The 27107-nt window shown below is 49.2% G+C and overlaps 1 protein-coding gene across 7 annotated transcripts in view; it reads right to left on the bottom strand.

Annotated features, from left to right (window-relative positions):
- The window catches only part of MGAT5 (alpha-1,6-mannosylglycoprotein 6-beta-N-acetylglucosaminyltransferase), a 32643-nt gene that overhangs the window by 3553 nt on the left and 1983 nt on the right, over positions 1–27107 (bottom strand). For all 7 annotated transcript variants that reach the window (XM_028501654.2, XM_028501655.2, XM_028501657.2 and 4 more), the window contains exons 2-4: positions 20971–21045; positions 8608–8765; positions 2182–2452 (exon numbers count right to left, since the gene is read on the bottom strand). In XM_028501654.2, coding sequence (XP_028357455.1) covers positions 2254–2452; positions 8608–8765; positions 20971–21033 — 420 coding nt within the window. In that variant the 5' untranslated portion in view covers positions 21034–21045 and the 3' untranslated portion in view covers positions 2182–2253. The remainder of the gene's footprint in view (positions 1–2181; positions 2453–8607; positions 8766–20970; positions 21046–27107) is intronic.

Here is a 27107-nt window from a genome sequence, read left to right as displayed (position 1 = left end):
GAGCTCAGGGGCAGCCAGCAAACAATCTCTGCAGCTTCTGGAACACAAGCCCGGCACAGCATCTTTCTGAGAACAGGGCTTTCCAACTTCCGTGCCTTCAGAGTTCCTCGGCTGGCTGTTAACAGCTCTCTCTTGCAAAATGGCTTTATCTGGCAGAGTGGGAAACTGGTCTCGGCCCGCCGGCCCCCCTGCTGGTCAAACACCAGCACTCATGCCCTCAGCACTGGAAGCTCCCAGAAGAGCCCAGAAGAGGGCAGCACCGGCCCAGGAATTGCAGGTCTGGGCCCTCAAGCAAATTGCCACTAGCGAGGCTGCAGCCAGGAGTTCCATCTGTAGGGAAAAGCAGTTCCCCACAGCAGGGATGGCAGTTGTTTCCTCCCACTGCAGGAAACCGCCCTTGCAAAGCTTCAAAGCACCCAGGCACTCACACCCTCCATTCTTGTTGCTGTTCTCAGCCAGGTTGTGACGGGCGGGCCCCTGCATCCACGCTCAGAGCAGAGAGACCTCCCCGCCAGCATTCTCCCTGCCACATGTGGGCCACCTATGGGGTCGGGGAGACCCTGGCTGCCCTTCCTCCTTCCCTCCATTCTCTAAGATGGGAGGTGCAATTAAGACCCAGGAGGGTCTAAGAAAAAAAGGCTGGCTGTGCACTTGATATTAATTTTACACCCAAGAAGAATCTAGAAGCAGGAGGAATCTAACTTCCCATAACTCAAGTCTCCACACTCCATCTGGTCCTCAGAAAGCAGAATTCTAACTTTAACCTCACGTCGCCAAGGCCCACCCAGGCCATTAGCCTTGCCCAGCTGCTCTGCTCGGCGACCAAGGCACTCAGAAGCATGAGTGAGGGCTGGACAGATCACGGGACAGCTCATAAGGGGGAGAGAGAGGAGGGCTCACTCTTACCAGTACGGAGATGCCAGGGGCATCGCAGAAACGCACACGCTTACACGCACAGCACTGAAGCACGGGTGGAGGTGTGCAGGACCAGGGGAACTCACACAAAAGCAGGGGGGCGGTGACTCTACGGTTTGGTCCAACCTGCCAAGCAGCTCACCCCCCACCCCGCTCCCCACAAATATTTGTGCCTGGAGTAAAAGCCAGCATCAGATTCCTACCCCTTGCAAGCCGCACCCACACTCATAGGTGAGCGGCCAGGACGGTGCACGTGCATCCTGGCCTGCCCTTGCTCCCCGAGCCAGCATCAAGTTCACCAAGAGCACCATTCCCTGGACTTCAGTGACATCAGACATTAGAGGGAATACAACACAAGCCCATCCGTCTAGAACCCAGCTCCGGTGGTGCCACTGGTTCTTAGGGACCAGCTTCACTCCCGTCCAAATCTCAGCTCGAGGACAACTCTCTTAAGGGGGAAAGAGCACGGCCTCCAAGAGCTCCAAGGGTAGCTCTTTTAATCCTAACCAGAAATTACAGCCAAGGTTGTATGTGGGTGTGGGTGTGGGTGCGAGTGTGGTTTTGGCTGGGGATGGGGTGGGACAGAGGAAAGGAGCCTCTCGCTGCAAAGCAGCCCATCTTTGGTCCCTGTGGGCTCTCTGGACCACACAGGCATACCCCCGCACGCCAGGGGCTGCCTGTCCCCTAGCTGCCGTGTGGCAAGCACACAAGATTTGTTCTGTTCTGCCACCATCCAATTTGAGGAGCTAGGTCCCCATAGCTGCCCTTAAGCATGCCATCAACCCCACGGTGCACCCTGCCCAAAGCGGACAGTAGTAATATTATCGTGAGGGTGGATGGCCAACAGTGGAAAATCAAAGACGTTACAGGACACGTGATCAATCCCTCTCTGCCCTCCCCAGCTCCCCCTCCCTCCCTCCCTCCCAAATAAATAAGTTAATGGGTTTAGGAATGTTCCCATATGAAGTTTTTTCCAACTAGCTCAATTCCTCCTCTGGTTTTGTTTCATTTAAATGAATCTTGAGATTCTCTTTCTACCCTGGAGCAGCTGCATAGACAGTCTCCCTACAGTAGCTCCTCCAAAATTAAAAATGAATTTGTGCCAGGGAGAAGCCAGGCTCCCGGCCTGATGTCGACTCTCGTTTTGTTTTGGTGAGAACTCCACTGTGATGCTCCGACCGCAGCGGAAGCAATACCAAATCGACACCTCCCGCCAGAAGAGTTCAGGCTCTGGCGAGAGTCCCCTAATGATTGATTTCTGCCCACCGGCCTTGCCCCGGTGGGGCTGGAGCCACCGTCTTCCCCAGGAGAGTGCGTGCGGGGACGAGCTGGTCGCTGCTAGAGACAGTCTTTACAAAGAGCCACCTGGCCCTTGATGAAGTCCCGGCAGGGGCAGATCCTCCGGTGCCTGGGATGGGCGCCGGCACAGCTGAACAGCAGGAGGTCACCCTGAAACACACAGTGCTTGTTCTTGGGGTCGAAGGAGGGCACCACGATGTCCTTGGCCATCTCTGAGCTTTGGCAGGTCACCTCGTACCTTGCGGGGGAAGAGAAAGGGGTTAGAGACGCAGGGGTCGTCCTCACCCTGGCTTCCCCCGCCCGTCCACCGTCTGAGGCGTGGGGAGCTCGTTCGGGGCTCCTGCAGTAGAAATGAAACGTCAGCCAGCCTGTGACCCAGCCATTCTCATCTCTGGAAATCCAGGCTCGAGAAAGGCATGCGTGTGCCTGGACACGTGTGTGGGGCTGTGTGTTCAAGGCTGCTTAGCGAAGCACTGTCTGTAGTGGAGAAAAACTGGAAATAACCTGAATACTCAGCAAGTGGGAAATGGCTGAATGTGTGTGAGAGAGAGACAAGGTGGGGGAGAGGGGAGAGGGAGGAGAGGGGAGGGAGGGGGTTCCACAGTTTCAACTATTTCTTACATCAGGCACATAAAACCCAAATGAAATAATAACAAATTTTGATTATTTTGCCTTTGGAAAGCACTATTTTATGGAAAAAATAACTTCTTATTTATCATATGTCAGTATCTAATGTCAGTATCTTTAACTCCAGAAAAGCAAGACAATGAGTTGAATATTCAGATATTGTAGATGAATTAAAACAGACAAAAAACAAAGAATAAAAACAAACAAGTTGGCCTTTCCTGGTGGCGCAGTGGTTGAGAGTCCGCCTGCCAATGCAGGGGACACGGGTTCGTGCCCCGGTCCGGGAAGATCCCACATGCCGCGGAGCGGCTGGGCCCGTGAGCCATGGCCGCTGGGCCTGCGCGTCCGGAGTCTGTGCTCCTCAATGGGAGAGGCCACAGCAGTGAGAGGCCCACATACCGCAAAAAAAAAAACCAAAAAAACCAACTATGTTTAATTTTCTCAATTAATGGCTTAAAGATACCCCTGTAATGTGGCCTTAGTCCCCACTGGAGAGCAGTCAGACGGTCTCCTGGGGAAGGTGCCGTCCTGGACCTGAGTCACGGGACCTTGGATGACGGTGGCAATAGTAACACCCCTGCCCCAGCCCTGTCCCCAGCTTGAGGTTTCTGGGTGCACAGTGCAGGGACTGAATCATCCCAGGTCTGTGTTCTTTCCCCTGTGCCATAGTCTCCCAACAGGTGAATTTTCTGTGGGCTGGAGACCCCTGTGGCTTTGCTTTATCAGCCTGGGACCACTGCCTGAGGGGGGTGAAGGACAACCAGCTGTTTCTGTTTCCAACAGTGTTGGCCTCATTTCAAAGAAGAGCCACATAAGTTCTCCTCTTACCTGGGGTACCTGGGTCCTACCCACCTTGTCCCCTGTACCCCACATGCCCGGTGGGGACCAGTTCAGAGAAGGTGGTAGAGGAAGGCCAGACAGATCTGGGTTTGAGTCCTGGCTTCATCTCTTATGAGCTGTGTGGCCCTGGACCAATGACTGAGCCTCTCTGTGGCTCAGTTTCCTCTTCCGTGAAATGGGGATAAAGAATCCTTACCTCACAGGGAAGGTCCAGGGATTAAATTAATGCTTACAGAGCAGCTGGCAGAGTCTAGCTCTGGGAAGTATTCAGCACACAAGAACTATCATGATTACCATCATAGCCCTGCCCCGGCAGACGCTGGCTGGGCTATGCCACCTTCCTCCCTTGCCCAACAGTGAGAATTTACACACAGGCCAACCATCTCTATTTTGCTTTGTTCGCGGAAGTCTTGATTCTTGCTGATAGGGAGGGGATCTGGATGTAGAACCTGAGGTTTCCTGCTGCCTCTGGAAAGCCTCCAAGTGTTGGGGGAAGAGCATCTGGCGCCCCCATTACTCCCGCTCCCTCTTTTCTCTTCCTCCCGCCAACTAACTGCCGGGGCCCACCTGCCCTCCTGCCAGTGTTAATCTGGCGGTTCCCAGTGCATATGCTGGGGCTGCTGGTGAGCTCTCCGAGGCTCCCTGCCTGGATCCTGGCACCCAGGAGGGCAGCACCGGCCCATCTTGCTGCTGCAGTCTCCAGGGAGCTCTGCGACTTCTCTAAGTGGCCCGATACCCCTTGATGTTAGGAAAGCCAGCTGGGAGACGGAGGCACCCAGAGGGCATGGCGAGGGCGGGACGTGGAGGTCTTATGGGTTTCCTAAAGGAAACCTGAGTCAGAGACAGGGGCTACCAGCTCCTTCACAGGACACTCCTCCTGGCCAACACAAAAAGGGGTCTCCAGAGCTCCACTGTGCATGAAATGTTGCCATATGGAATGTGGCGCTGGGATCCAGATTTATGCCTATGCTATTTATTTATTTAGGCGAATTACAGCAGCTGCTGTGTCTTAACTCAAGCCATCTGCCTGGTACACTGCTCGTCAGGAGCGTGGAAATCGCCACAACTCATCTCAGACCCCAAGGCAGGGGGGAGAATTGTCAGGAGCCAGGAAGAAACCCTCCTCCTTCTCCTGCCCCTGGCCTCCTGGACTCAGACGCCAGGCCCAGCCTCCTGGGGGGCGAGCACGTGCGCCCGTGACCACGAGGCTGCAACAGCAGCAGCCAGCCCAGGGCCGACGCCCAGAGATGACCACGAAGCACTCAAGCAGCAGGTGGTCCCCAGAGCCACAGGGGACCCGTCCCCAGGCAGCTCCCCAGAGGTTTAGCTGAGGGGCGCCGGAGCCACCCATGGGTGTGACCCAACCCCCTACCCCGGGGAGCTCTCCCTTCTGTGAGCTGCAGGTCTCCGTCCCACAAGCCCTGGGCGGTCGGGAAGGCCCCTCCAGCATCCTTGCTGAGCTAGTGAGTCACGGTCCTCCGCTGTCGCCGAGGAGACCTTCCCAATGGCTGGAGCACATCCTCACGCTCTGCCGAGGTCCCTCGCCTCTTCAGGGCGTGCCTGTGGCTGTTTCTGCCCCTCTGTTCCTGGGATGTCTGTGTCGCACACACGCGTGCACCCGCGTGCGCGCGCACACACACACACACACACACACTCCCCGCTCAGACCTGTGGCCCAGCGTGCTGTTTCCTTTCTGTGGGCCCCTGTGGTCCTCACCTCTCTCCAGCTGGCCTCAGTGGCTTCTCTCACAGGATGGGAGCTGGGGCTTCCGAGGCCCCTCAGCCCTTAGTGTAGAGTTTATAGCTCTTGAAGAAGAAGAGAAGGGCAAAGCCCCCCTTCCCGTGGGGCTGCCTATTTCCTGAGAGGAGAGAAGCCGCCCACCCTTCCCCCGACGCAGACCCACTCAGGATGAAGGGACGGAAGCAGGGCCCACCGGCCGGTCTTACTCCCCCCGCCACCCCATCCTCCTCAGCCCCGCCCTGTATCCACCAAGTCTCCCCAAGCTCCCTCGCCACCACTCTGACTCAGGGCCACCTCCCTGCCCACGGTCCAGGCCTCATGCCTTAGAATTCCTGTTCTTCAAACCAACCAACCCACACTCAATAAATTAATCTTTTAGAAAGTACAACTTGTAAAGGTCGCAACATCACGAAGGAAGCCTGCCGCTAACGCACGTTCCCATTTCGGAAGCCGAGGTGCGCCCGCCCTGGGTCCCACCAGCCCGGACTCTGGCTCCTCCTGGGGCCTCTGTCCTCTGGCCACTCCGGGTCAGGTTGGGTCCCACCCGAATCACGCACGCTCCGTGCACAGGAGTTTGTGGTCGCCTCTCCATCACTCCCACCACACCCTGCCTGACTCCCCGATTCAAGACGACAGCACGGGATGCTCCAAAGGGCTCTACTTAAGTCACATCAAGTCACACTGCAGAGCGAGGACAGGCCGGGGACACCCAAAGACGGAGAGGAGCTTCAACTCAGAGCCAGGCCCCAAGCTGGAGAAGCAAGAGCAGCAGCTCTCTGCTAACCGGCCATGAACACGAATAAGCCAGGAGTGCCTCACTGAAGAGGGTTTCAACAGACGCGCCAGAGAGCCGGGGTTTCACGACGTTATCGGTATTTACAAATGCAGAGGCAAGGTATTCACCAGGGCTCTTGCGCGCAGAAAATTAACTTCAGGCGGCTCTACTGCAAACTCAGCATTCACGGTGGCCTCCTAGGAAGAAAACCCACGTATCTACAAGGGGATGCGGTGGGAGGGGCGTTTAGTAACCCCAGGGCACAGGGCCTGGCGCCAAGGTCTTCTGCTCCCTGGGCTCAGCTTGGAAGACGGGGGTGGGGGGGACAGGGAGGTGGCAGGGCACTGGCGTTTCTGGTCTCAGCCTGGTGGCCTCGGGCCTGCCCCACTGCCCAAGCTCTCTGCAAGACAGGGCTTTTCTGCTCTGTCTGCAGCACCAGCTGCATCTTCTCTCATTATTACCCGGGCTGTCCCCATCTCACAGGTGAGGACATTGATGGGGACAGAGGAAACTGGTTCCTTGGCTCCCTGTCCTGTGCCTCCGCGGGACCTAGCCCTTGGCCCTGCAGACGGGCGGGCTGTGGTGGGCCCCGTGCTCTCCGAGAGCGAGCGAGCCCCGGGAGCCCCGCCTCCGGCCTGGCCAGGGAGGCCGGTGCTGCTGAGGGTCCCATCCGGGTTCCCTCCTCCAGAGCTGGGGCAGGGGCTGCATGTAGACCGTTCTGTGTAGACGGTCTGTAGTCTGCCCCCAGTGCATCCAGACTTCCCATCAAACAGAGGGAGACACTCGGGGTTCTCAGAAAGGCACTTTGCTACGGGAGCTGTCTGCAAAAGAGGCACGTGGCAAGCTCCTCCCGGACCTAGAATTTGGGATACGTGCTCTGGAGATGGAAGCTTCTGGCACCATCAGAGGCCTCCCACAGACGTCAGACCAGTCCTCCCTCTCACAAGGCTTCACTGGCTGCAGAGCAGGCTGCCAATCGACTCTGCTGGCCTGGCCTTTATTCTGATGGTGGAATCGAGGCCACCTCTGATCCAGGTCTTCATGTAAAAAGAACGAGAAGAAATAGCATCGCCCACATCCCCACTCAGGAGAGCAGCCCTGTAGGCGCGATGCTAGAGACCACGCGCTCTCTCTAAAAAGGGTTTTATACCACACTTGAAGGTAATAAGACTTACAGGCAGGATCAGGCCAGCTCAGACCACTGGGCACGGAGGAGCACACTGGCCAACCATGCTCTAAAAGGGTGTGAAGCCAGAACAGGGACCGGCAAGCCTCGAGCCCTGAGTCCACTCTGTGCCTTATTATTATTTTTTTTTTTTGTGGGGTAGGGGGGAGGGGAGACGTACGGCATGCAGGATCTTAGCTCCCTGACCAGGGATCGAACCCGTGCCCCCTGCAGTAGAAGCGTGGAGTCCTAACCGTTGGACTTCCAGAGAAGCCCCCAATCTGTTCCTTAAACATCCTCTTCAAGACTGGGGCAGAACCACAGCTCTGCGGAATATCTAGGGCTGGGATAGCAAATCCCTCAGGCGAAAACACACCGCATTAGAGTTCTTAAGGTTGGGAGGGGGTGACAGGTAATTAACCAGGTTGTGGCCCAGGGAGGGTGTGATAAATATCGGGGCACAGATTCAGCACGGACAGGGGGCACGAGTCAGAGGCCAGAAGAAACTTCACATGGAAATCTGCAAAGTGCAAACACCAAACTCAAAATGCCACTGCAAAGGGAAATGAATGGTGTGACTGCAAGTAACACAAACAGCACGAGAAAAGAAATCCCAGCAATAGAGAAGGTCCCTCCTGGTTCACTCTGGCCTGTGAGCCCAGTGCTGCACCCTCACCCCTGCTCAGGGACCCGGCAAAGCCAGGCCTGCTCACGCCCGCAAAGGGGCTGGAATAAAGTGCAAAAGGAGATGGGGCTGCAGGAGGGGAAGGTGGCAGGGAAATTTGCTGCAGGCAGTTCTGTGCTAGCTCCCTGCCTGTATTTTTCATTCCTTCCAGACTCCCTGACTCTGGGGACCTGGCTACAGCCAGGGGACCTCAGGGGCGGGTCCGTCTGTGCTTGTGGTTCTGTGCCCAACTCGGCTCCCATGGTTCTTGGGTACCAATTAGCAAACTGAACACCTCCCGCCATCTCCAAGCCCCGACTTCCCGTTATTTATGCAAACAAAACACCCCTATTCGAATTCTAAATATATCAGCAGGCCAGGTGACCTCATCTACCTAACAATAAAAGCGCTGGGCCCACCTTCTCTGGGTGGAAGGGGGTGGTGGGATCATGCTATAACCTTTTCCACATCTTATTCCAACAGCCCACGAGCCTAGAAAGGAAAACCTCACCCCTCCCAACGCAGCTCTGACCCAGAGGCGACCTGCAGGCTGAGCTGCCTCTCCCGTGCTCCAGCACTTACTTCAGCAAGTCCTTGTCCTTGTTGAGATGCTGGAAGAAGGAAGGCTCACAGATGAGCTGTTTCTCCTGACACACCTGCTTGCAGGACTGCCCGGGCTCAGCAAGCTTTACCTGCAGGGCACTCAGGGGCGGCCACATCACTTGCCCATGGCAGAAGTCCTAGAATGACAATGAAACCATCAGCCGAGGGCCCAGGGATGCAAGTGGGGGGTCCCCAGTCTGCCAACTAGTCCCAACAAGGGGGGCGGGCACCTGGTCATGGGAGAGCAGTCAGGGGCAGGAGGCAAGACCAGACAGACTTGGGTTGGAACCCGGCTCAGCTAGCACACGGTCTTGGCCTTGGTCTTCACTTCTACCTACCAGCTTTCTGTGCCTAGCACTGTGCCTGCCGGTAACGGGGGTTATTCATTCGTAACTCCACCTACAATGATGCAATCGAGCTAAAGCCTCCATGCTTGAAAGCCCATCTCCAGATCCACCTTCACCAGCTGTTCTATGCCCTCTGCCCTAATTCCAAAGACACTCTCAGTGTCTACCTAATTTGGCGGTTACCTAATATGACACTGTTTTGTGAGTGCTGGTTTCAACTTTGGGAAGCAAAGGAGCACAGCAAGAAGTCTGCAGGCATCTGGGATAGAAACTATTGCGGGGTCGTGGTCTTGATAGAGGCTCAGTGCTTGTTGGTTGAAAACAACCGTAACACACAAATTCAACGGCTAGAGAAACAGTCTGAGGATGTGTGATAGGAGGTCAAGTAAACTGGTATCCCCTGAAGGGAGGGGCGCCCCGAGGCATGGAAGGTGGTGGCATGCTCGGGATGGGGCTGGTTGGTCATTCCTAGGATCTAGAGGGTGTGCAGGAAATTAACACATCCAAGGAAGTCACAGGCGGGGAGGACCAGGAAGTAACCTGTGCAGCATGGTGAACGGGCAGCCGTTATGAAGCTGAGTGTTGAGGAGAAAGACTAAGTGGGACCAGGGAAAGGGCAGATGAGGAGTGGGAACTCTCTCTGCCCTGGGACCCCAGCTTTCATCTCAGCTGTGCTTGGAGCGACCCTGAACAGGTACTGAGGGTGGAAACTCATGCACCACTGGCAACCAGAGCTTGCTCTGCTTGCACGATGTTGATGGAACCCTAGTAAAATTCTTCTGAATCCCCGAGCCGCCCAACCTGCAGAAGATGATGTCAGGGCAGGAGCCCTGAAGAGCCATGTTTGTGTAACTTTTGGGGAGGCGGGCTAGCCCTCAGGGGTACCCAGTGGTTAGGGTTAGGATCCTGGGCTCTGAATTCCACTTGTAGGAATTCACCCCAGACGTATGGGACACGTTGGGCAAAGAAACCTACACAGGACACAGGAATCCCAGCTGTATTGTTAGAAGAGAAGCAGAAGACTTGAAACAACCTAAAGGCTGTATTTAAACAGGTAACTGTTTAGATACAAAGAATACCAAAAAATGCAACAGGTTCCAATGTGCTGACATGGAAACACCCCCAGGACATACTGAGAAAGAAAAGAAACAGGTTGAAGGCTGGTGTATAATGTGTTTCCATTTGTGTTGATATGTATAAACAATCACGCCTGGGTTCCTGCAAGAATAACTCTGGTACCACTGAGGAGGGGAAACGGGTAACAGGGTCAGGAATGGTCAGGGAATTTACTTTTATGTTTTTTGTTTTTTGTTTTTTTTTTGTGGTACGCGGGTCTCTCACTGTTGTGGCCTCTCCCCTTGCGGAGCACAGGCTCCAGACGCGCAGGCCCAGCGGCCATGGCTCACGGGCCCGGCCGCTCCGCGGCATGTGGGATCTTCCCAGACTGGGGCACGAACCCGTGTCCCCTGCATCGGCAGGCTGATTCTCAACCACTGCGCCACCAGGGAAGCCCGGGAATTTACTTTTAAATGTATGTCCTTCTGGAATATTCTCTTTTTCCTCCTGCCTACTTTCTCTCCTCTGCATGGATGAGGAGCTGATTAATCATATCAGGCTTTCAGAACCGGTGCTAGCAGGGGAAGGTTCCATGTCCCCTGTCGGTCACGTGGAGAATTGCAGGAGGGCCGGGTCCTGCTGGGTCCCTGAGCGGTGAGGTGGGTGCAGCCCCAGAATGCAGACCAGAGCTGCATCTGGGTGGGGGGGCCCATCTGGGCTGCTTGCATTTTTCTCTTTTAAACCTCAGCTTCCTCCTCAGGAAAATGAAGACAATGATACTGATGATTTCCTAGTAAGAACACTGTAGAATGTCTCTCCTTACATGACATCTACAGGCAGTTAGAACCGAGGGTAGCATCTCTACACCTGTTGAGTTTGGCAGACTCTTACGAAACTTTGCTTCTTATCTATTGTGAACCTTGTGTGGTTATGTGAAGTAGTCCAAGGGGTAAAACCAGAACGAGGAGAAAGATTCTGCCATGTTAGAATAGGAGGTGATGCGGCCAAGGAATGCACTTCAAGTCTGAGACCCGGATTTGAGGCTTGGCCTCACCGGGGGCGGGGCTGTGGGTATGCTGCTCGGTCCGGTCCTGCCTCCATCGCTTGTCTGTAGAGAGTGATGCCAACAGACTGTGGGCGATGGAGCTGAGCCGAAGGCTGGCAAACAGCAGGAGCTCCCCTAACGCTCACCACCCTCCTCTTGTCCCTCTGCAGAGGCGTTGCCTGCGCCCTGTATCAGGGTTTGGAGGCACTGCAGCACTGGCATCTGTAGAAGCAGGGGCAGCCCTGGATAGATGGAGCGCTGCATCTCATCCTGAGCAAGGCAGCATGGCTCTGCGAGGTCTGCAGGAGGGTAAGTGCCTCAAAGCTACGCTGCAGTGCAGAACTGCCCCACCTGCTCATTTCAATAAACTGTTGCAGGCGACCTCTCTGAGGTTCCCTTCATCAGGTGAGCTTAGCTCAATTACACATGAACTCTTAGGCCCCAGTCACTTTTGCTCGTGGCTCACCGGGGGCGGGTCTGGCATCCTCTCAGTACTCTGTTTTAGGGGCCAGTAGGATCAGAAGTAGTGAAAATATGTTGGTGAGAATGTATACTGGTGCAGCCACTATGAAAAACAGTATGGAGGTTACTCAAAAAACTAGAGTTGCCATATGATCCAGCAATCCCATTCCTGAGCATCTATCTGGAGAAAACTCTAATTCAGAAATATATATGCACCCCATGTTCACAGCAGCACTATTTACAACAGCCAAGACATGGAAGCAACCTAAGTGTCCATCGACAGATGAATGGATAAAGAAATTGTGATTGGCAGACAGATAGGTAGATATGGATAGATATAGGAATACTACTCAGCCACGAAAAAGAATGAAATAATGCCATTTGCAACAATATGGATGGACCTAGAGGTTATCATACTAAGTGAAGTAAGCCCGACAAAGACAAATACCATATGATATCATTTATGTGTGGAATCTAAAATATGACACAAATGAACTTATCTATGAAACAGAAACAGACTCACAGAAATAGACTGGTGGTCACCAAGGGGAAGGTGGGAGAAAGAAGGGGATGGATTGGGAGCTTGGGATTAGCAGATGCAGACTATTAAATGTATGTATAACTGAATCGCTTTGCTGTACACCAGAGACTAACATAACGATGTAAATCAACGAAACTTTAATAAAATAAATTAAAAAAAAAAAAAGAAATGGTGAAAAGAGCAGCAAGCCCTTCTTAAGGCTTGGTGAACCATCTGGAAAGCCTGAAGGTGATAAAATTGAACAGATGGAGGCCTGAAGGTGTCCTTAGGCGGTACGACACCAGGTAAGGCAGGAGGAAGTGGGGATCTGAGTTATGATTCTGGCCCCAGCTAGGAGACTTCATAAACGCCCCTCAAGCTCTCTCTGCCCACTTTCACATCTAAAATGGAGAAAATATCACTTGTCTTTATATAACTCCTGTCAGATAAAAAAAAAAAAAAAGAGGTGACTCTTAAGAAGGCACCTACAGATGTTAAAGATAATATTCCAAGGAAGACCATTATTTGCTGCCAGGGTCCAGAGGGAAAAGTTGAGTTGCGTGTTATATATAACAATCGCCCACAAGGGCCATCCCTTTGCTCAGCTGCTTGAAGGGCAACTGACACAGCAGCCCGTCATAAGCCTCTTCTCACCCCCAGGTGCCAGCCCCACTGGGTGCTCGCAGAAAGCTGGAGGTCCTCTGTTTCATTCAACCTCAGCACTGGCTATCAGGGCAATGCCGACATGCCTTGTCTCCTTGTTGGCTCACTCACTCATTCATTTGTTCATTCAATAAAATACTTGCTAAGATGCAGAAAAGCATAAGGGTTTGGAGCTCGAACTGCTAGGGTTTGAATCTCAGCCTCTCCATCTAGCAGCTGAGTGCTCTTGGCTAGCTCCATAATTTTTCTTTGCCTCAGTTTCCTCAACTGTAAAATGAAGAATACATCAAACTGCCACCTCATAGAGCTGTCGAGGGGATTAAATTAATTATAATGTGTAAAGTGCTCAGAAAAGTGCCTGATAAATATAACACCATGGGTTGGCTCTTCTAGGCCTTGGGGGTGACTTGGTGAAAAAAAAAAAAAAAAGAATCAAAAAACACCTGCCTTTGTAGAGCTTATTTTCAGTGAGGGAGACAGAGAAACAACATAAATCAATTATATGTAATATATTAAAGGTGATAATTGCTCTAAATAAGAATGAAGTGAGGAAAAGGAATCAGGACTGTTGGGGAAGAGGGCATTCGGATAAGTCATCATTGAGAAGGTGACATTCGAGAAAAGACCCGAGGAAGTAAAGGCGTGAGCCATGCAAGTATGTCGGAAGGACATATAGTAGGCAGAGGCAAACCAAGATCGGAGGCTCTGACAATGAAGCTTCTAGCAGGCTCCAGAAGGAGCAGGGAGTTGCATGCAGCTTGAGCAGTGTGTGCATGCTGTGGCCGGAGATGGGAGGAGATGGGGTCTGGGAGGTCCCGGGGGTCAGAGTACCCAGAGCTTTGGGGGCCCATGCAAAGCCTTGGCTTTTCCTTGGAGTGAGACAGAAACTACTGGAGAGTTCTGGGCAGAGGAGTGACTGAGCTGAGAATGGAAGGCAGGAGAAGCAGCAGAGGCAGAGAGACGGGAAGCCACACAACAGTGCGGGAGAGAGAGAGCGGCCTCAGGCCAGACCCATGTCTTTGTCCAATAAACCTCCATGCAATGCTCACGTCACAGGGTGGCTTTGAAGGTTTTCTCATGCATCCAAATGATCATTAAAGTCTATGCTGGGTGCTGGAAATTAGAACGTGGATGAGACAGAGTCTGCGGGTTCAAAGACTCCATCTAGTAAGAGAGGCTGGCATTTAAAAAGTTACAGAACAGTACAAAACAGATGTCCAAACAGGATGTAAAGGCCACTGAGAGGAGAGAGAGAATTAACTCTGGGGAAGGGAAGGAGGGTAGGGGTAGCAATCAGAGAAGGCTTCCAGGAAATAGGGACTTCTGGGCTGGGTTTTGTAGGCTAAATAGGAGTTAGTGGCTTATCATAAACATGGTGCTTTGCAGATAACTGGTGCTCAATAAAGAGCTGTTGAACTGCACTGAAGGGTTCTGGCATCGTGGGGCTTTGATAGTAGAAGTAGAAAAGAATAAGATTCTAACCCAGAAGCTTTATACAACCAGAAGAGACATAAATAGTAATTTCCAACCTGGTTAACAAGCCCACTTAGAACACAGAACATCTGCATCCCTCTCTAACAATTATTTCAAACCAGTCACCAAATTTCCCTAAATTTCCTCGACTATGAAATTCTCCTAGAGTAACTATAATAAGAAAGGTTGATTAACCAACAAATTTATGAGAAAAAGTAATATTCGGAACTAATGAACACAATGTATTGTGAAAAAGAAGTAAGGATGTTGCCTTTATAACAAAGGCTAAGTAGCAGCATGGAGAAAACGTTATTTATCAAATACCAAAAGAGCTGGAGAAGACTGGGTAGGGGAACGAGGGAGGCTGCTCCTTAGGAGAGAAGCACCAGGTGGACGGGCTGGCTTGTCCCTCCCTCTCGGTGGTACGTGGTGGGGTCTTTTCCACAAACCCCCCACCCCCAGAGTGGAGGTCTGCCCAAACCTTTGAGTTACTACGTCCATGACATATCAGGTGCAAGTAGATTTCTGCGGAAACGCACATTGTCTGGAACCAAGAAGACAGGTTCAGGTACAGGTCTGGGGGCAGGATCTAAAGGAAGTAAGGTCAGGAATTTGCAAAAAAAAAAAAAAAAAAGGGCTTGGTGGTGTAGGTTCAAGGCCATGAAATTGGGGTTTGGGCCACGTTCAGCCAGCTATCTTATAGCTGGGAAATCCAGGGCCAAGCACAGAAAAAGTGTCCAATACATTGTGACTGACTGGATTAAACACATTTCAGTCGCCTGCTGGCACCCGCCATTCTCAGCTTGCGTTGTCCTCCAAAGGAGTGAACTCTGTCCATGGGTGGCCCCTGGGGCTCATTCCCAGCAGTGGGTACGAATTTACATTTCCACAAGGGCAACAGAGAAGGTGGCTGTGAAGCTGAGCTGTGGTGACTAATCTCTATGATGATCTTTACACTGCAAATCAACGAGCCAACCAGCTCACTCTGGAAAGAGTTAGACATAAATCTCCCACATTTCAAATTCTTCTACGACTAGGAGTCTATCAGGAGAAACAAAAACAAACGTCCACATGCATGCGAACGTTCAAGATAACGCTCCACTTTTTACGACAGCTAAAAGGAGGAAATGACCCAACTGGAGAATGGATAAACAAACTGTGGTCTATCCATACAATGGAATACTATTCAGCAGTGAAAAAAGAATGAAGTACCAACACATGCTACAACGTGCATGAACCTCACAAACATTAAGCTGAGAAATCTCCAGGAAAGGAAAATCTACAAAGACAGAGCACAGATCAGTGTTTTCCTGGGGCTGGGGGAACAAGCCAAGACTGACTGCATATAGGCACAAAAAAGCTTTTTAGGGTGATGGAAATGTTATAAAACTAGATTGTGGTGGTAACTGCCCAAGTCTATCAATTTACTAAAAAAAAAATAAATAAATAAATCACTGAACTGTACCCTTACATGGAGTGAATTTTAGGGTCTGTAAATTACACCTCAATGAAGCTGTTTAAAAAACTACACCTCAGTTGGTTTCTGGGCTCCTGCAGCAGCAAGTACTTCAGGCTTTCAGAGGACCTACTCTGTGCCAAGCACTGTTCTTTGTCTTAAACATGTATTCATCTACTGATTCCTCCTCTACCAGCCCTATGGGGTAGGTAGTATTATCCCCACTGCACAGAAGAGGAAACAGCACAGAGAGATTAGAAACTTGACGGAGGTCACCGAGACAGTGGGGGCTGAGCCAGGATGTGAACCTGGCTGTCAAACTGCAGGGCCCGGCAATGAAATCATTACCCACCCAGTCCCTCTGGGTTCAGGAATGGCTGGGCAAATAGCAACCACTGATTTTTCAAGAGGAAACATTCCTAAGTGACTGCCAACTTTCTCCCTGTTTCTATGCCTTTTCCTCTTCCCCTGCAAGCTGGCACCTCCACCATTCCCCCTACCCTGCCAACCAGCTTCACTGCCAGGCTTGAACATGCGCCATGGAGTTAGGGATGGGCCCCGATGAGCCGGATTTCCCAGGAGCTGAAGCTGATTCCACTGCGGCTCTTGGAGCTAACTCTTTTCTCCCCTCTGTATCTCCAGAGTGCTTTTCACATAAATGACACAGCTCCTTGCAAAATAATATGAGCACAGTCACCTTGTAGAGTATTTGCAGGGTCTTTACGGAAAGTAGAAAATAGGGCTGAAGAGCAGGTGCATGGTTTTCAGAAATCAGTCTCAACATCGCCAAGAACCTGCTCTACTCTCTAGCCTGAGGCAAATACCTAAGTCTTTCCCAAGAAATGCACAAGGAGAACCTTAACAGGCCTGGACACACCCAGGTTAGGGAAGAATAGTGCTCTTGATCTTAGATTACAAGGATTTTTCTTCTTGGCACACACTCCCGCTGCTGGAGAGAGTGCCTCTTTTGGAGAGCTGATATAAAACAGCGTGCAAGGCTTCCCTGGTGGCGCAGTGGTTAAGAATCCACCTGCCAAAGCAGGGGACACAGGTTCGAGCCCTGGTCCAGGAAGATCCCACGTGTCACGGAGCCACTAAGCCCATGCACCACAACTACTGAGCCTGCGCTCTAGAGCCCACGAGCCACAACTACTGAGCCCACGTTCCACAACTACTGAAGCCTGCGTGCCTAGAGCCTGTGCTCTGTGACAAGAGAAGCCACTGCAATGAAAAGCCCACACACCACAACGAAGAGTAGCCCCTGCTCGCCGCAACTAGAGAAAGCCTGTGCACAGCAACGAAGACCCAGTGCAGCCATAAATAAATAAATAAATAAATAAATAGATTTACTTTAAAAAAAAAAAAAAAAAAGAGTGTGCAATCCAAATCAACATTTTTAGTACAGTAAAGGGAGAGGGGGCATTAAGGGAAGAAGCAAGTGGCTTTCCTAAAGCCAGGATTTGTTCCCAATGGTGCTGCCTGGGCTGGTAGGTCAACCTGCTGTCACCCACTCTGTACAGAGTATATGTTGAAACCTGGGGCTTTCTCAATTGCTGTCAATTGGCTTCCTCTGGTTCCTGTTGCCTGGGGTGAGTGTGATGGACAACCTTGAAAGGGTTCTGGGATAAAAGCTTCCTTATTCCCCTAGCAGATCGCATGGAGGACTCTGAAGGCAGAGATCAGCCTAATTAGGGCTGTGGTGCTCCTACAGTTTAAGAGATGGGAAGCGTATGCTCCCACCACCCTTTCGGAGCTTGAGGCTTTCCTGTTCATACCAGGAACACCGCTCTCTCCCCTCATTGCTCTTTGAAGATATTCTTTTGGCTGCAAAAATAATGAACACCCCAAGCTCTAAAACACTAGAGCCTGGGGCTAATCGTTAGAGGCAGAAGACCCAATCCGTGAACCAGTGGGGTCTTGGCTTCCTAATTTCCCTCTGGTTTGGGGGAACATTATGGCTCTGACAAAACCCTCCCCAGAGGCCTGGGAAAAACTCAAAATAGGCCCCTTGATGGCTCATTTAGCAGCACTGAGAGAATGTTGAGTAAGAAACGCCCCAAACACAAGATTCCGAGAATGACTTTTCTAAAACACCAATCTGAGAGCATCACTGCCCTATTCCTGGGTTAAAACCTTTCTCTAGCCTCTTGCCCCAGAAACAAATTCTGAATTCTTCAGCTGAGCCTCAGCATCTTTTCATGATGCGTCTCCTCCTCCAACCTCTTCTCTCATATCATCTCTCTCTTCAGTCACAGCCAAACTTCCAAAAATTCACCACCATTTCTCTTTTTCACCCCCAGGCCTTTGCATCGCGACCTCTCTGTACCACGACTTTGCCTTTAGGACTCATCTCCCGCAACGTGCTTCCGTACAGACTCTCCCTCCCCTCCCCCATCCCCACCCTGCATCTGAGTTATGTGAGCCCAAAGCACCTGGGCAGTCACTATGACAGGTGTAACCAATGGCAGCAGCATCGCCTGTGACCTTGACCTTGAAGCTACCTGAGGATAGGGCCTCATCCTTTGACACCTCTTCTTGCTCAACTCCCAGCACTGTTTGCAGCCCCCTCCAGCTGACAAATATTTTCAGAGCGGATGAATGAATAAACAACAGCAGGCAAAAAAGAAATCCCTGGATTTCTGTGAACCGCAGAGCTCTGCAGGAAAACATCTCTACCAAGGAGTTAGTGTGAAAGGGCAGTTTTACGAGCATGTCTTCCAGAAGACGATTTTACTAGCATGCTCTCCAAACCATAAGGGCCAAGATGAGCCTCCTGGCTCTTGGCACACAGGGAAAAAAAAGCACACACACACTCACTCCCCTTCTCATTCATTTATTCATGTCTTTGGCTTTTGTGCACCTACTCTGTGCCAGGCAGAGGGCTAGGCACTTGGATGTCAAGGGGGAACAAGCTGGGTGTGGCCCTGAATCACGGAGCATTTGACAAGGTCTATTTGGGGAACGGGATCTTCCTGTTGGAAAGGAATCCTAGTAATAGATTCAAAGAGAACAGGCCACATGAGAACTTCTAAGGACTGGCTGGGGTTCAAGAATCTTAGGGAAGAAAGAAAGTCTTCAAATAAATGTGATAAAGAGTCTTTTCAAGTATCATATGATATCACTTATATGTGGAATCTAAAAAAATGATACAAACGAACTTATTTACAAAAGAGAAACAGACTCACAGACATAGGAAACAAACTTACAGTTACTAAAGGGGAATGGTCGGGGAAGGGATAAATTAGGAGTTTGGGATTAACATACACACACACTGCTATATATAAAATAGATAATCAATAAGGACCTACTGTATAGCACAGGGAACTCTACTCAATATTCTGTAATAACCTACGTGGGAAAAGAATCTGAAAAAGAATGGATATATGTACATGTAAAACGAAATCATTCTGCTGCACACCTGATTGATTGAGGTTGTACACAACATTCTAAATCAACTATACTCTAATATAAAATTTAAAAAGTCTTTTTACACCTGGTGGTGAGTAACCATTTTCCCTGAGAGGAAGTGGAGACAGGAAAGGCGGAAGTGGGTTCCGTAAGCAGCTGCAGGGATCCTAGTAGGATCCTGGCCTCCTCGGAGGGTAGTTAAAACTGTGATGTGTTAAATCTCACTGTCAGAAGCCACGGCCGCCCTGTCTGCACCTTCAGGAAGGGCCATCAGCTCCTTGAGATCAAAGAAGATGCGAAGTATAGCTCTGGGACAAGTGCCATCACCCGGGGCCACAGCAACGCTGCTGGTGCAGGCCTGGGATCAGACCAAACCAGCATCAAACCCTGATTCCATGACTAAGCCCTGCGACTAAGACTCTCTGTTTCTGTTATCCAGAGAACGGGGTGATGACTGCCACCTCCCAGGATTACTCTGAGGGTAAATGAGAAGATGCATTGGGACGTGTTGGCATAAAGTCTGTACGTAAAGGGCTGCTCAAGTTAGGATGATGATACTGTCATTCTTAAGTTGGGTGTCATGTGAAGAGTGACTGAGATAGTGATTCAAATGCTCAGCTCTTGTGGTAAAGTCTAATACTGTAGAATATATTATGTTATATAATAACACACAAGAATATAATACAATAATGTATACTGTAGTAACATCACTAGTGTGTCTTTACTGAGCAGTATGTGTTAGCCCTGTTCTAAGCACTTCATATGTACTAGGCTCAGTTAATCCTCACATCAGCCCCATGAGGTTTTATTATTATCCTCAGTTTGCAGGGGAGGAAACTAACACATCCAAGTCATACAACCAGAAAGTCTTGGCAGAGGGGCTGGAACCCAGGCGGCTGGCTGCACTGCACTCCCTTCTTGCCACTAACAAAAATTCAGAACATCAGATCTGGCACCCTGAAGCCTCTGCCTCTGGCTCGGCCCGTCCAGCGGCTGCACTCAGGGCTGTTGTCTGCTGCTCACCACGGTCTGTGGCCTCAAATCTTTCCTTTGAAACCTGCCTTGGCCTACAGTCTGCACCTACTTCCACTTTCAACATGCCATTTCTACTTTCAGCCTTCAGAGTCCTCACCCCCTGTTGTGTCAAGATCTCATGACTGCCCCAAGATGCTCTGCTTTGTCTTTTAAGAGGAGCCCCTTATTTCTGGCATCTGGTCAAGGAGTTCATATTCCCCTACCCACGGGGGTGCTCAGTCTGCCTATTTCTGGCTCTGTGTTGCTTTTGAAGCCTACGGAATGAAAATGTTTTAAAATGACAGGGATGACACTTTTGGCCTTTACTTCTAAGAGCACAAGACATAGTTTCCCAACTCTTTTCGGGGTGGTGGGACCCTTGGAAGCCTCCTCTGCTTTGGAAGTGAACTTCTGCTTTTATCTGTTTTATATACTTGGATTTCACGTGAAGTTTCGTTTGAAAACGGGTCCTATTTTTAAAAACGTTTGAAAACCACTGAAGAGTCCGAACATATTTGGAATTACCGAACAGATATTGAGCCATCTCTCTGTTCCCTCCCCACCCAAGTCTTTGTAAGGCCCCTAGAACCCAGGCAGGGCACAGGTCTGATGGGTGAAGGACGTTTTCATCTTAACCATCCAGTCTCTCCCTTAAGTTTCCATTTGACCTTCCACCATCATAAAGAACATTTTTACCCTAAGGACAGACTGACTCCTTGGAGTGACCTTGACAGTTCATAATTTAGAATTTCAAGAAGCCATTCTCTAGCTTGTAGAGTCCTCCAAATCAGGAAAATAAGCACAGAAACATGGTAAGCTCTTAACTGTTCATGAGAGTCCTCTGGGGTAGCAGGAGGTAGGACATAGCACGGACAGACGGACTTCTGAAGAGCCTTACCTGTTTTTCGATGAAAGCGTTGATTCTCTGTAGTACCCCCTCGCATGTGAATTCATATGGCATGTACGGCTCAATCTGCAGAAACAGAACATGGTATCATGAAAGAGGAAGACACAGGACATGCAACACTTACCCAGTCCTCCACTGATTCACTGACACTCAGGTGCCAACACCTGCAGGGATCCTTGTGAGGGGCTAAGACCATGAACTTGGAAGTCAGCAGACCTGACTTCACAACCTCATTCTGCTCCTTATCAGCTGTGGGACCCTGAGCAAATTATCTACCATCTCTGAGCCTCAGATCCTTCATGTATAAAATGGTGATAAGAAAAACCCATTTCTTGGAAGGTGTGGTAAAGATTACAGGGGGAAAAAAGGGGTTAGTTCAGTGTCTAACACACAGTAGGGACTCAACAAAAGGTGGAGAGTGTCACTTGTTAGAAGGTAAGCTCCATGGGGCAGGGTCCCTGGCTGCTGGGTCATCTGCATCCCGGTGCTGAGTGGGGCGGCACATGTTGGAACCAGTAAACATCTGGTGAATGAATGCATGCTCCCTGCCCTGAGAAAGGCACATGATGAGTGGTTTCAGGACCCATGACAGTGACAAAAGCTTTGTTTTGCATTAGTAGGTGAGCACGTTCCCAAAGAACTCATGGTGCAAAAACAGAGTGATACACTTCATCACTCTGTCCCAGAGAGTTCAGCTAGAGGGTCCCAGGAAGCTAGAAGGTCAAAGCCAACTTCTGCTCATGCTGGGCTTTTAAGGTCAGCTATGACTCCAGCAAGCCAAGACTGAGGAGGGCAAAGATGCAGAAGACGTTCCAGGGGGGAGCATTAGTGGGAGATCAGACATGAAAGAAGGACAGCAGGAGGACAGAACTAGGATCATGGAAACTGGTGAGACAGGCTAGGAAAAGGTTCACTGGATTTCCACAAAAGACTTGTGACTTTTACTCTAAGGAGCCTAGCCTTTACTTGAGGGTAGCAAGCAATGTAGAAGGTGCTTCACTGGGGTAGGGGAGGCAATCGGATCAATACTGTGGCACCTGATGGAAGGGGAAGAAATGCAGGCTGGAGCTCTGCAATGCCTGTGCTGACACTATGAGGCCTGCGTCTTCAGGAGCAGCCGGCCGGCATTATTAATCTGAAATGGAAATTTCACTTGGGAGAATATGGCCAGCAATCCAGTTTGTTACAGCTTCAGAAAGCCCAGTAGCACTTATCAGCACATTCACTACCTCCCTCTTAAGTCTACACTCGCCTATCTCAAATCTACAGGGTGGAGACCTGGACAAAGCATCTGTGAGTTGAGGCCTACTAAAAATGGGACAATTGACAGAGAAGACACCCTTCTGGGGGCAGCCAAGTAGTTGTCCTCAAGGCAGCTTCTCCCGTTTTCTGTGTGTGTTGATTCACACATTACATTTGAAATCTTCTTCAACCATGATTAGTAATTTCATAACATGTCTTTGAATGCACAATTAGATGACACATCACACAGGCTGTACCTCAGCCATCCCTGCCCATATCCATCCAGAGAGAGCCAAAAGAGGCTGAGCCGTAAGTACTGTAATATCAGGGTAGGACTATTCTGCATGAGCTGAGGTCCTTTTGTTCCTAGATAGTTTATCTCAGAAGAGCTCAAAATGCTTTAACTGACTTACGTCTTCCAAGCTGCGTATTCTCATCTCAAGCTTTTGCACTTGCTGTGCCTTCTCTAACCCAAACACGGTCCTTTACACCAAATGTAGACTTTTTCTTTTAAAGAATGTTTATTTAATGACCTTGTGAGTGATTCCAGAAGCTTTCTCTAACTGTCTAGAGATATGTCTCTTCCCATGTTTGTGAGAAAAGATATGAAGGAATAAGAACAACAACAACAAATGTACAATAGAGGACTTCCATGTTGGGCTCATTTATAAGGGGATAAGTAGGATTTCTAGAGTGAGGTAAATAAACATTGGTGGGCCATCTGTCACGCGACCGACAGATCCAGTTATATGGTGGGAAGCATACTGAATACTCAAGGGTCATTCCTACAACATATTCTAAAGGGTATCCATTAGAAATGAAAGTGCATTAATCCAAAGGGCTTATGCAATAAACACAGAAAAACGGCTCTTCCTGTGTCCTCCTACCAACCAAACCCAGTTTAACCAAAGGGGATGTGACTCATTAACTGCTTTGTGGCTAGTTCACTGTTTTAAAAGATAAGGAGCCAATTTTCCTACAAAGGAAAAGCAAAAAAAAAAAAAAAAAAAAAAAGAAAGAAAGAAAGAAAGAAATTGTATTCTTAAGCCACCTCTGCCAGTGAGTTCCACTAGCCACCCTGCTGTGTACAGAAGCAGGGCCCTCTGGGCGGGAAAGCTCCCCAGAGCCCCGGCTTTGGGAATACTGCGCACTGGCTAGCCTCTGATGTTGGATCTGCTGCACAGATTGTGTGCGTGCGTGCGTGTGTGTGTGTGTGTGTGTGTGTGTGCGTGTGACAGTTTTCTGTAGAACAGTCCTTCAGGAACAAGTCAAGGTCTTTTGGCGGATGAATGAAAAGGAATGTTGAAACCACACCAGTCACTGAGAATCCAAAGTGGGGTCAGTTACGGAGAAGCAGGGGGGAATGTGCTTGGTTATCTTGCTGGTGGACAAAGGACTGTTATTCATATGGCCATACGAAGGATGCCTGCAGGCTGCACCATGCAGTCCCTACTGGCCTTGGAAACTTTCCCTACCCCCCATCTTTTCGTCCATTTTCTCCTCTTCACCTCCCTTACAGTGGGATTTCCTGTCTCTAGTATTACTCAGCATTCTAAGTCAGAGTACAACTTCTACAGGAACTGCTCTCTGATATCAGTTAACCTCTGCATGGTCCCACCTGACAGGTGGCTTGGCATCATTCAATGACAGATGGTCTTACAAGGTACCAGAAGTCCAGGGGGTGAGTCTTATCTCCTCTATCTACTAAGCACAGAATTTTAAGTCAGACATTTCCTGGAATTTCTCTTGATGATTTCAAATGTAAAATAGGTCATGTCATTCCCCTGCTCAAAACTACCCATCATACTCAGAATAAAATCCAGAATCCCTATTGTGGCCTATTTAGAGGCCCTACACACTCTGGCTCCTGCAGACCCTTTTATGGTCTCCATTATTTCTGATGGGAAATTGGTGGTCTTTCATACTGTTATTCCCCTGAATGTAATAAAATTTTCTCTGGCTGCTTTCAAGATTATTTTCCTCATCTTCCGTTTTTGGCAGTTCAGCTATGATGTATCTAAGTGTGTTTTTCTCCATATTTATCCTGCTTGGGCTTCACTGAGCTCCTAGGATCTGTAGGTTGATGTTATTCATTAATTTTAGAAAATTCTTAGCCATTATCTTTTCACAGATATTTCTTCTGGCCAGTCTCTCCTCTGAGATTCTAATTACACATAAATTAGGCTGCTTGATATTGTTCCAGAGATCTCATATGCTCTTTTTTATCTTGTTCTTTTTTCTCTAATTTCAGTAATTTCTATTGATAAGTCTTTAAAGTTCACTGATTATTTTCCTCTGCTGTGTATAGTCTGCTGATAAGCCCACTGAAAGAGTTAATTTCTGATACTGTACTTCTCAGTTCTAGCATTTTTTCATTTGGCTTTTAAAATAAGTTCCCATCTCTCTGCTGAAATCCCCCATCTATTCACATATGTTGTTCACCTTTTTCATCAAAGCTTTTTTAAAAAAAATTATTTATTTATTTATTTATTTGGCTGCATGGGGTCTTAGTTGTGGCAGGCAGGTTCCTAAGTTGCAGCTCACGGGCTCCTTAGTTGCAGCACGCGGGCTCCTTAGTTGCGGCATGCAGGCTCCTTAGTTGTGGCATGTGAACTCTTAGTTGTGGCATGCACATGGGATCTAGTTCCCTGACCAGGGATTGAACCCAGGTCCCCTGTATTGGGAGCATGGAGTCTTAGCCACTGGACCACCAGGGAAGTCCCCAACAAACCTTTTAATACATTTATCTCAGCATTTAAACTTTGCTGTATGGTAATTCCAACATCTGAGCCATCTCTGAGTCTGGTTTTATTGATGGTGTCCTCTCTTAATGATGGGTCATGTTTTCTTGCTTTTTTGAGTGTCATGTAATTTAAGATCTTGTAATTAAATATGAGAAAGCTTGGCACCAAATTTCTGACCCATTTATAACAAGCATAAGGATTATAATGATAATAGTCTTTGTATTAATTTCATTCCTTACTTTCTCACTCTAGTCTTTCCCTTTACTTCATTTAATGCTGTTTTTCTTTTTAAATTTTTTCTTAATAAACTAGTCAAAAATACTAGTTTCAATCCAGGTTCTACTACTTACTAGTTGTGTGATTTTATGTAAATTACTTAATTTCTTTAAACCTTAATTTTCTTATCTGCAGAAGGATTAAATGAGATAAGGCTCATAAAGATGTACAGAGAGAGATTCTGGAGGTATAAAAAGAGCTTCTCCCTACATATGACCTACTATTATAATTACTTTTTTTCCCCCCTTAAGTGCCCTTAAATGGTTTTAGGGAAAGGGTTGGTCAGGGTTTTAAAAAGGGGAGCGGTAGATGTTCCATGAAGTGAACAGAGCCTCATGTAGGAGTGGACAGAACTCAGCACCCACTTAGTGCTTTATGTGTCAGGCATTCCCATGAGATTTTTGTTTGACAAAAGGGATCTATTATCTAAAAAGTTTTGGACTCTATGATCCAAGATTTTCTGCCTCTACATTAGCTTTCAAATTACTCCTCTTGAAAAGCATGCACACTTAACTAAGTGTTGTGGGTTGAACTCTGTCCCCCCCAACCCGCCAAAAGATATGTTGAAGTCCTAACCCCCAGTACCTGTGAATGGGACCCTATTTGGAAATAAGGTCTTCGCAGATGGAATCAAGATAAGAAGAGGTCATAGTGATTTAGGGTGGGCCCTAATCCAACATGACTGATGCCTCTATGAGAAGTGGAGAAAACAGACAGACAGACAGACAGACAGACAGACACACACACACAACACCATATGACAGCAGAGACAGAGATGAAAGCGTTGCAGCTGCAACCCAAGGAATACCTGGGGCCACCAGAAGGTGGAAGAGGCGAGGAAGGACCCTCCATGAGAGACCTCAGAGGGAGCATGGCCCTGCCGACACCTTAATTTCAGATGCTGACACCTTAATTTTAATTGCAGCCTCCAGAACTGTAAGAGAATAAATTTCTGTTGTTTCAACCACCACTTTGTGGTTCTTTGTTATGGCAGCTTTAGAAGCTAATACCCTAGAGGACGCGGAGACTGAAGAAAGAAGAGCCTTTGATCTCTGCAAGAAGGATCCTCTGGTGGGAAACTGCAGACGTGCAGCAGGGACTTGAGGTGGCCAGCAGTACCACACTCACTCGGCACTTCATCTCTTGGCTTGGCCACCAGAGGTCTGGGGGACTTCTGCCCTAAACTTGAGACTGGGATGAGACTGTACACGTCGCTGATGGGAAGCTCTGAGCAGCTACCTCAAAGCTCAATAACTAGACCTGCTCTAAAGGGACATGGATAACACACTGGGGTACTCTTGTTCCCCAGGAGATGTGCTCAGTAAGCTGAAACTGGCAGTTGGGAGGGCCCCATTTTATTCCCCAAAGGGGAAAGACAGCCCTTTCTTTACATGGGCCAACTGGCAACTCCTCCTGGGATACACGCCTTTCTAGCCTCTTCCCCTTGACTCTCACTGTTCCTCTAACTCATGTCTCTCTGGGCTCACTTCTCAGTTTAACTTTGCAGATCCCTACTCATGTTCTGAGACTTAACTCAATGCTGCATTCTCCAGATGTCCTTATAAGGAGCAGAGAAGACAGAAATAGAAGACAAACTTATGGTTATCAGAGGGGAAAGGAGCGGGGAGGGATAAATTAAGACTTTGGGATGAGCAGATAAAAACTATCGTGTATAAAGCAGATAAACAACAAGGACCTACTGTAGAGCACAGGGAACTATAGTCAATATCCTGTAATTAAACCATAATGGAAAAGAATATGAAAAAGAATATATGTATTCATATATATACACATCTGAATCATTTTTGTTGTACACCAGAAACTAACACAACATTGTAAATCAACTATACTTCAATAAAAAAAAAA

The sequence above is a fragment of the Physeter macrocephalus genome, chromosome 2 (genome assembly GCF_002837175.3).
Source record: "Physeter macrocephalus isolate SW-GA chromosome 2, ASM283717v5, whole genome shotgun sequence".
Taxonomy (NCBI): domain Eukaryota; kingdom Metazoa; phylum Chordata; class Mammalia; order Artiodactyla; family Physeteridae; genus Physeter; species Physeter macrocephalus.
Note: the sequence above shows the minus strand (reverse complement) of the source record. Positions and strands in the feature narration are given on the sequence as shown.